The 10,348-nt window shown below is 42.6% G+C and overlaps 1 protein-coding gene across 1 annotated transcript in view; it reads left to right on the forward strand.

Moving 5' to 3' along the window:
• LOC120864561 (adhesion G protein-coupled receptor E3-like) overlaps positions 1–6,692 on the forward strand; it is a 46,605-nt gene extending 39,913 nt beyond the window's left edge. Inside the window, exons 13-16 of the mRNA XM_040241618.1 lie at positions 1,675–1,788; positions 3,053–3,233; positions 5,022–5,117; positions 6,358–6,692. Coding sequence (XP_040097552.1) covers positions 1,675–1,788; positions 3,053–3,233; positions 5,022–5,117; positions 6,358–6,408 — 442 coding nt within the window. The 3' untranslated portion in view covers positions 6,409–6,692. The remainder of the gene's footprint in view (positions 1–1,674; positions 1,789–3,052; positions 3,234–5,021; positions 5,118–6,357) is intronic.
• Positions 6,693–10,348: the final 3,656 nt, after the last annotated feature.

Consider the following 10,348-nt stretch of genomic DNA (forward strand, 5'->3'; position numbering starts at 1 on the left):
TGACTGTGCTGGGTCTTCGTTGCTTTGTGCAGGCTTTCTCTAGTTGTGGTGAGTGGGGGCCACTCTTTCTTGGGTGCTCACGTTTCTCACTGAGGTGGCTTCTCTTGTTGTGGAGTGCAGGCTCTAGGCATGGGGGCTTCAGAAGTTGCAGCACATGGACTCAATAGTTCTGGCACACGAACTTTGTTGCTCCAAGGCGTGTGGGATCTTCCCAGACCAGGGATTGAACTCGTATCTCCTGCATTCGCAGGCAGATTGTTAGCCCCTGTGGCACCAGGGGAGTCCTCAGCTTTTCTTTTATGATTCTATTATTTTGACACATGACCTCATTGGTTGTTGCTGGAGGGGAAGAGAGTTGAAGACTGTAGGATTCAGGCATATATCACTGCAACCAACATCTCATCCACTAGAATTCAGCCACATGCCCCAGACTGTCTGAAATGAGCCTGGAAAATATCTGCCCATGGCCCATGTGTGCAAGGAAAGGCATTGGTGGAGACACCACATTGCATTGTGTTTGTGCCACCTGACCACCCATGCATGTTCTTTTGCGGGCTTTCAGGAGCTCCTTGGTGATATTGTATAAGTATCCCCAGTCTGCTCCAAAGGAATTTCAACATATATATATATTTTTAACTTTTTGGCTGTGCTATGAGGCATGTGGGATCCTAGCTCCTGACCAGGGATGGAACCTGCATCCCCTGCATTGGAAGCATGGAGTCTTAACCACTGGACCACCAGGGAAGTCCCCAAGTTTCAACATATTCTAACTATAAAATCTCATACCTTTCCCATGATCTTCAGTGCTTTCTAGTTTGACTCTATTTTTCCTTAGGGTATACTTGCCTTGCAGTGTTGCACATAACTATAAAATCTCATACCTTTCCCATGATCTTCAGAGCTTTCTAGTTTGACTCTCTATTTTTTTTTCCTTAGGGTATACTTGCCTTGCAATGTTGCACAACAAAGTGCATCAGCTATAGCATGTAGCACGTTAGTCACTCAGTCATGTCCAACTCTTTGCGACTCCATGGGCCATAGCCCACTAGGCTCTTCTGTCCATGGAATTCTCCAGGCAAGATTACTGGAGTGGATTGGCATTCCCTTCTCCAAGGGATCTTCCTGACCCAGGGATCAAACCCTGGTTTCCCGCACTGCAGGCAGATTCTTTATTTCTGAGCCATGACAAATATCCCCTCTCTCATGGCCCTCCTTCCCACCCACCCCCATCTCACCCCTCTAGGTCATCATAGAACACCCAGCTAGGCTCCCACTAGCTATCTGTAGCTATCTACACACGGTATCACACATGGCAGTATACATATGTCAGAGAAAACCATTAAAAAATTGAAACGAAACCCTCAGAATGGGAGAAAATAATGGCAAACAAAGCAACTTACAAGGAATGAATCTCTAAAATATGCAAACAGCTCATGAAACTCAATATGAGAAGAAACACACCCAATCAAAAAATGGGCAGAAGACCTACGTAGACATTTCTCCAAAGAAGACACACAGATAGCCAAGAGACACATGAAAAGATGCTCAACATCATGAACTATCAGAGAAATGCAGATCAAAACTACAATGAGTAGTTCACCTCACATGGGTCAAAATGGCCATCATTTTAAAAAAAAAAAAAAAAAACACTGACTGTATATTGGTCCACATTAGTATCTTATTTTTTTTCTTTCAGATAAACTTAATCTTTTATTCAATAACCTTGTGGATTTTGAGAGATCGACTTTCTTCCCTCAATAAAGATGTGTCCAAGATACAAAACACAAGGTAAAATGGGTTTAGACAGTTTAATGGGCTTAGCATAGGTTGTAGTTCTAAAGGATTGCTTTTTCAAGCATGCATGCATGCTCAGTTACTAAGTGGTGTCCAACGCTTTGTGACCTCATGGACGGTAGCCCATCAGGCTCCTCTATCAATGAGATTTCCCAGACAAGAATACTGGAGTAGGTTGCTATTTCCTCCTCCAGGGAATCTTCCCAACCCAGGGATCAAATCCACATCTCCTGCATCAGCAGGCAGATTGTTTACCTGAGTCTCCTGGGAAGCCCCTAAACAGTCATCTATAGAGAGTTGCCTACCATGTTAGGAACCACTGTCAAATGAGAATCACCCTTAAAATCATATGTATTTTAAACCTTGAAATTAATGAGACGATTCATAGAACCAGAAAGTAGAATTGATGTTGCCAAGGGATGAGAGTATGAATAAATGGGTACTTATTGTTTAGTGGATACAGTTTCAGTTTTTCGGGGTAAAAAAAAAGCTCAGTAGAAAGATAGTGTTGCTGGTAGTACAACAATGTGAATGTATTTAATGCCTATGAACTGTGTGTTTAAATATAGTTGTAGTAAATTTTGTGTTATGTGTATTCTGCTGCATCAAAATAAGTAATGGTAAAATATTATTCCTGGAGAAGGAAATGATAACCCACACTAGTACTCTTGCCTGGGAAATCCCATGGACACAGGAGCCTGGTGGGCTACAGTCCATTGGGTCACAAGAGTTGGACATGACTTAGCGACTAAACAACCACCACCACCACAAAATATCATTCCAGTTATAAACATTCATATTAGAGGAAAACACCCATGGAATAAACTCATGTTCATCTATTAAAGTTTTTACAATGAAAATGATAGCATTACTTCCAAATATCACACTCTCAACCACAGTTTCTCCAAGTCCATCTTGGCTTGAGAAAATTTCACCAGTAACTGGAGAGAATAGGCTTCCCAGGTGGCTCAGTGTTAAAGAATCTGCCTGCCAATACAGAAGATTTAGGCTCAATCCCTGGGTTGGGAAGATCCCCTGGAAAAGGAAATGGCAACCCACTCCAATATTCTTGCCTGGAGAATACCATGGACAGAGGAGCCTGGAGGCTACAGTCCATGGGGTTGCAAACAGTCAGACACGACTTAGCAACTAAATAACAACAACTGTAGAGGAAGGCAGATGGGGCCTGAAGACAGGACAACATACTACTCAAGAGAGAAGGTGGTGGGTTGGTGACTGTCCTTCTTGGTGTTAACAGGATGCTGACGTTTAAAGCCATTGCTCAGCTCTTCCTCTTGGGCTGTTCCTGGTGCCTTGGCTTCTTTCTCGCTGAACTGATAAAGGAACCCCTCAGATCCATCATCGCCTATGCTTTCACCATCACCAATGTCCTGCAGGGAGTCTACATCTTCCTGGTCCACTGCCTCCTCAACCAGCAGGTAATAGGACCCATCCTGTCTTCTTCCCAGCTCCCAGCTGGGGTCCTCTCATGCATTTACCTGGCTAGCCCTTCTCTCCCACATGATGCCCTCCTGCCTGATGTGTTCCCATTTTCCCCAAGCCTACCATTCTCCACTGAGTCCGGGAGTTCAAGCCCCTGTTTGTAGAAGCATTTTTTAAGCATCTGTAGGATGAGGTGAGTTCCACATCCTACCACTCCGCCATCTTGATTCCCCTTTGGGAGTTCAAGTCTCCGTTTTCCAATTTTCCAGTTTCCCAACTCATGAATCTGTAATGAGTATTGGATGGTAGCGTCCCCGTTCTTCTCAGATCACAAATATGGGGTCTGACAGCAGCAAAACTAAAGTTTGTGGGACAGGGGTTTCCACTTCTTACTATTCATATTATATGTTAATGATTATTACTTGCTTGGCTCTCGGGGATCCAAGGGGCTGCTTTCTGAACAATGAAGAAATCAGAAATTGGAAACAACATATTTAGACATGAATAACCAACTGTGATTTGCACCATGGGGAAAACTGTTAGGGAGATATTAAACTACCAAGTAGGGCTCCTTTAGACTTGACGGGCAGGGGCTTAAGGTGGGTAGGAGACAACCAGCCAAAGAAAGGAAGTAAAACTGATGTGGAAACCCTTGCCAGTTCCAGAACCCAAAGATGTGTAGTGAGGGCAGTGCTCTGAGTGTAGGAGAATGTGGTGGTAATGATGATCCAGGTGCCAGCATTGGCCGGACCACATAAACTTTTTAGGCAGTGATTTTGCACTGCATTCTGACTTGATAAATAGATAGATATTGCTAGGTTTCACTCCAGTGGGGTTGTATGGATCTCAGAGAGACATGTAGTCAGGTATAAATGAAAGAGTTGAACCATAAAGAAGGCTGAGCACTGAAGAATTGATGCTTCAAACTGTGGTGCTGGAGAAGACTCTTGAGAGTCCCTTGGACAGCAGAGAGATCAAACCAGTCAATTCTAAAGGAAATCAATCCTGGATATACATTGGAACTGATATACATTGGACTGATGCTGAAGCTGAAGTTCCAATACTTTGGCACCTGATGCAAAGAGCCAACTCATTGGAAGACCATGATACTGGGAAAGATTGAGGGCAGGGGGAGAAAGGGGCAACAGAGGATGTGATAGTTGGATGGCATCATCGACTCAATGGATGTAAGTTTGAGCATATCCCAGGAGATACTGAAGGACAGGGAAACCTGGTGTGCTGCAGTCCATGGGGTCTCAGAGAGTGGGATAAGACTTAGCAACTGAACATCAAAAACATTGAGAGGAGGAAGCAGTTCTCAGTGGTTACAGAAAACTGCTCATTCTCTTAAGGATAATATAAATGCTGTGTTATCATTAGCATAAAGATGCATAGGCTGATCCACAAATAATATCTCTGTAATCACTCATAGGGGCCTCCCTGGTGCATCAGATGAGAAAGAATCTGCCAGCAATGCAGGAGACCTGGGGTTGATCCCTGTGCTGCGAAGACCCCCCTTGGAGAAGGGCATGGCAATCCACTCCAGTGGATTGCCTGAAGAATTCCATGGACAGAGGAACCCAGTGGGCTATAGTACATGATGTCACAAAGAGTTGGACATGACTGAGCGACTAACACACAGTCACTCATAGATCAATCTATCTGATATAGCCTCTATGGACCATGTGCAAATAAAAATGGGGGAAAGTACTATTTTTGGTAGCATCCGTGCATATAGCCAGAAAGCATTAAAATGCAAGATTTTTGTTTACCATCTTTTTCAGGTGCGAGATGAGTACGTAAAGTGGCTTAGGAGGATGAATAAGAAGACAGAGTCTGACAGCTACATCCTTTCCAGCTCTACCAGCCAAACCCACATGGTAAGATTATTTCCTCTCCTAGTCCATGCTGTTTCCTAATTTGAATTATTCTCTTCAAACCAGCCAGCAGTTGGGTCTGCCCCTCCCCCAATAGTGTGACTGGACCACACATTGATTCTTGGTACAGGAACCTGTTAGCATCTCTGTCTCAGCTTACTGTGCAATATCTAACACCGAGCATCTCTAGGGTGGGGTAATAGCATACTTACCCACATATAATCTGCACAGTGAAAGATTTTGCTTTTCTGTGATTATTGGTTTCTGAGTGCAAGGGCTTTCCCAGTGGCTCAGTGGTAAAGAACCTGCCTGCCAAAGCAGGAGATGCAGCTTAGATCCCTGGCTCAGGAAGATCCCCTGGAGAAGGAAATGGCAAACCACTCCAGTATCCTCACCTGCGAAATCCCATGGACACAGGAGCCTGGCAGGCTATATAGTCCATGGGGTCCCAAAAGAGGTGGACACAATTTAGCAACTAAATAACAACAGCAATCTGAGTCCAAACCTTCGAGTTACAAAACGTGAATGAAACTCTTTCTTATTTATGTTATACTGTAACTAAGATATCCTTGTTCATGAGTTCCACAAGTTGCCAAACAGGTGTTTCACTGCTAGTATGCTCTGAGCCTTAACCAGGCCTGTGCTTTGTAAATCTTCAAAGAGGCCACAGAACTCGAGACTTGCCAAACTCTTTAGCCAGGATTTTTTTTTTCCCCTGCAGAAAATGTCTTTACATTTTGTAGAACACTGGTGGTGTTTTTTTTTTTTTTTAAGACATTATTTGAGGATTGTGGCCATAGGCAAAATAGTACTTGAAGAAAGTGATAGACATTACAAAACACTTTTCTTCTTTTACTTGATAATGATGAAGGAAAATGAATGGAGGGATAAATAAGATGAGTTTAGGTGAAGATGTAAGAGTATGAGACCTTGGTTTTAGACCTACTTCTGAAATTAATTTGGATGTGAATTTGAGGTCAGTCTCCTCATGGGTGAGTTAAGGGGGCCAAACTTCATCATCTTATTCTTACTTTCATATCTTTAACTTTCTGAGATACAAAAAAACAAAGTTAAGTACATTAAGCTTGGAAGAAAAACACTCAGACTTGCCCGGGGATCCATGCTTCATTATGAATCTCATCTTTTTGTCAGGAAATTCCCATCAAATGATTTCAAAAATTACTTTCAGAAATATTTCAGCATTAATTATATTTCTGTCTCTCCCACAAATTCACACATGGAGATGGAGAAGTCATCCACCTTTTTGGAGAAAAGAAGCAATACTTCAGTCTGAATATGACAAGTTCTTCCATATCATCCTCCCAATCACCCTGGAGAAAGAATTAGCCATATGACTCAATCATCCATAAGAACTGATTTATCCTCCAGGAGAATTGTTGGCAGAATGTATGCTTAGGTTGAATAATATTTTGTGTAGTGTTGCAGTGTTATTTGCAAATAATTAAGAATAATGTTTTCAATTATTTTACACAGAAACATGTAGATCTTAAATCGGGTGAGTTTCCAAATGTATATACATGCATTTGTTGTTGTTTAGTTTCTAAGTTGTGTCCAACTCTTTGCAACCCCATGGACTGTAGCCTACCAGGCTCCTCCATCCATGGAATTTCTCAGGCAAGAATAATAGAGTGGATTGCCATTTCCTTCCCCAGGAAATCTTCCCAACCCAGTTTTGAACCCAAATCTCCTGCTTGTATATCTATCAACTGTGTCAATCCTGAAAGTTCCCACATAATCCTTTCAATCATTTATCCCCAGTCTTCCACCCCAGAAACAATTATTCTGATTTCTATAGCAACAGATTGTCAGTTCTTAAAATCCATATACATGGAATAATACACTATGTACTCCTGGTATCTGCCATGTTTCCCTCATCATGATTTTAGAATTCATCCATTTCATGCATATGTTGCTAGTCTGTGCCTTTTTATTGCTAAGTACCATTTCACACTATTGTATATCACAATTTGTTTATCCATGTTACTATTGATATCTATTTTAATTATTTCCATTTTTCTCCATGAATAAAGATGCCATGATCATTCTAATATAACATTTGTGTTTGTGTGTGTGTGTGGCCACATGTTTCATTTTTCTTAGGTAAATACCTTGGGTGTAATTGCTAGGTCATATGTTAATGATCCACTTGAAAAGAAACTGACAAAACTCTAAAATGTTTGCAATAGTTTACAATAACCCAGGAATATTGAAGAGTTTCACTTCCTCCACTTCCTGAACACCACTTGATATTATCAGTACTTTGACATTTAGCCATTTGCATGGGGAAAAGAGGTATTTCATTGTGGTTTTTAAAATGTTGAGCACCTTTTCTTGTGTTTCTTTTTCATTTGCATGTCACCTCTCATTAAACATTCAAGGATTGTTTGCAGGAATTGAGCATGTATGATGCATATGAGTCTTGGTCAGGTACACGCATTCAGATCATTTTCATTTTCTTAACTACAGTATAGTTGATTTTGTTGTTGTTGTTATAGTCGCTCAGTCTGACTCTCTGACCCCATAGACTGTAGTCTGCCAGGCTCCTCTGTCCATGGGATTTCCCAGGCAAGAATACTGGAGTAGGTTGCCATTTCCTTCTCCAGGGGATCTTTCCAACCCAGGGATCGTACCTATGTCTCCTGTGTTGGCAGGCAGATTCTTTACTACTGAGCCACCAAGGAATCCCCACTGTATAGCAGAGTGAGTATTTTTCCTAGACTGTGGATGGTGTCATCCTTTAGGTAGTGTCTTTGCTCTGTTTTTAGCTCTCTCTGCAATGTGGATTTGGTCCTAACAAGACAGCGGAGCTATTGTCTTTGCAAACGTTATAATGCCATATCTCCTTGCTGTCCAAGGGACTCTCAAGCATCTTCTCCAGTACCACAATTCAAAAGCATCAGACACCATTAGGATGATGATTTCATGGAGTCTAGGAAAAGCCCCAGCCACATATGGCTCTGGGTCTAACTCCTCTGAATCTAGCTCAACCTCCCATTGAGGCAGCAGCTGCCAGTGTACCAGGGGAAAGATCCACTCCAAGCTCACTTTAGAACCATTCCCAACTAAAGCAAATGCTCTCACATATGGGATTTTCCAGGCAAGAGTACTGGAATGGGGTGCCATTGCTTTCTCCATAGACAGTATATAGATACTCCCAACAAGGACTTGCCTTCAGGACTGGGAAACGTTACTGTTTCAACCAATTTTACAGGGGCAAAGGGAGAAAATGAAACACAATGAGAAGGCTGAGGAGTATGTTTCAAATGAAAGAACAAGATGAAACCTCTGGGGCTATCTTATGACCCTGCAATCCCACTCGTGGACATGATCAGAAAGGATCCTTGAGCCCTAGGGTTCATCGAAGGTCTGTGTACAATAGCCAAGACATGTTGTTGTTCAGTTGCCTGGTCATGTCCGATTCATTGCTACCCCATGAACTGCAGACATGGAAGCCAAGACATGGAAGCAACCTAAATGTCCATCAACAGAGGGGTGAATAAAGAAGATGTGGTACATATATAAAATGGAATATTACTCACCCATTAAAAATAATGAAATAATGCATTTGTAACAACCTGGATGGGTCTAGAGATTGTCATACTGAGTTAAGTAAGTCAGACAGAGAAGGAGAAATATCCTATGATATCCCTTATTTGTGGAATTGAGAGGGTAACAGGAAGGAAGGCCAGAGGTCCCCAAGTGGCAGGAGGAAATAAACTGCAAGTGGAAGACATTTTTTCCCCTTCTCTGTTGACAAAACCAGCTCTGCTTAAGACTAACCTTTTTTTTTTTTCTCAAACCTTGTGCTTATAATGGTTCAACAAACCAAAGTTCATGTCAATTGTTTTATGGCTGGGGATGACATCATGCCACTCTATCTCAAAAATGCATATTGTGGAAGAAGGGCCTGGTGGAACTCTCTCAGCCTGGAGGTGTTTCTTTTATCTGATTAGAAGCTTGCTAATAGACATAAAATGCCTTGCTTAAAACTAGCAAGGGGACACTCTTTCTGTCTCCTTCTGGTGTCTATGCCAGCTTTCTCTATCTATATTATACTTTAATAAAACTTTGCTACACAAAACGCTCCAAGTAGTCAAGCCTTGTCTCTGACCCCGGATTGAAATCCTCTCCTCTGGAGGTCACAAATCCTGGTATAACACACGGCTTGGAGCAGCAACCATTCATCTTGGGGGCTCATCTGGGATCTTCAAGACAAGGTAAGGATGCTTGGAGTTCTGGTTCTTTGTTCTCCTAGTAAACACACTTTCTACAGTACTCTACTAACTCTATGGTGTGCCTGTGTGTGTGAAAGCAGCATGAATGAGATGTGGAGTTGGCCATGAAGCAATCATTGTGCCCTGTTCTGCGGTTTTGTGGTGCCTCATAATGACCAAAGGCAGCCCCAAGGGAAGCCTTGTTGGAGGTTTATACCGACTTGCCAAGGCCAAGAGGCACCCAAAGTCCCTGCAAGGGGAGAGGCCAGAAATGGGTGAAGCGTGTGGACCAAACTTTCTTTCTTCAGTCACCTTTTATTGTCTGTTTGACCATTTCACTACTGCCTGAGGAATTAGAAATGCTAACCGAACATGTCAGAATATAGACTTTCAAAAGACTTGGAATCCATGCTGTTGGTTGTTTTATCATGCACTACGGACAAGAGCATGTTCAATACTAGGTGGAGCTCTAGCTCCCAGAAGGCCTCTCAGGCTAGAAGTCACTCTCTTAGCTGCCTGACTCAGGGACTAGTGACCTCAAAGCAAGCCTTTATCATGGCTGTGCCTCCGATCTATGTGGATGGGAGTCCTGCTGATGACCATGAGACTTCTGAGAACAGGGATCAGGAATCCCAGGATCTGGTGAGATTGGAAGTGCAATGAGCTTTTTCCTTTGGTAACACTAGCTCTTAGTGGACCAGAGGAGGCTCTCTGGTGACTTTAGAAGGATTGGCCCCTAAGAGCTCAAGGAAAGAAATCATTTGTTCCTCACTGGCTAGCCCTTCACCACCTCTTTTGCTATCACATATACTGGTGTGGTGACACTCAGAAGGGGCATGTTGAGTTTTGTGTTTGTCCTTTATGATTTACCAGTTCTACTGTGGTCAGGAATATACCCAGGACTATGCACAGGCTTGCAGGAGATGGATGTTTCCCCTGGCAGTCTTAGCTTGGGAGGCACTCCAAAAGGCTACTCTCTTGAACCTTGGGTGGCATCAG

This window comes from Oryx dammah, unplaced genomic scaffold (genome assembly GCF_014754425.2).
Source record: "Oryx dammah isolate SB20612 unplaced genomic scaffold, SCBI_Odam_1.1 HiC_scaffold_5, whole genome shotgun sequence".
In the NCBI taxonomy this organism is placed as follows: Eukaryota; Metazoa; Chordata; class Mammalia; order Artiodactyla; family Bovidae; genus Oryx; species Oryx dammah.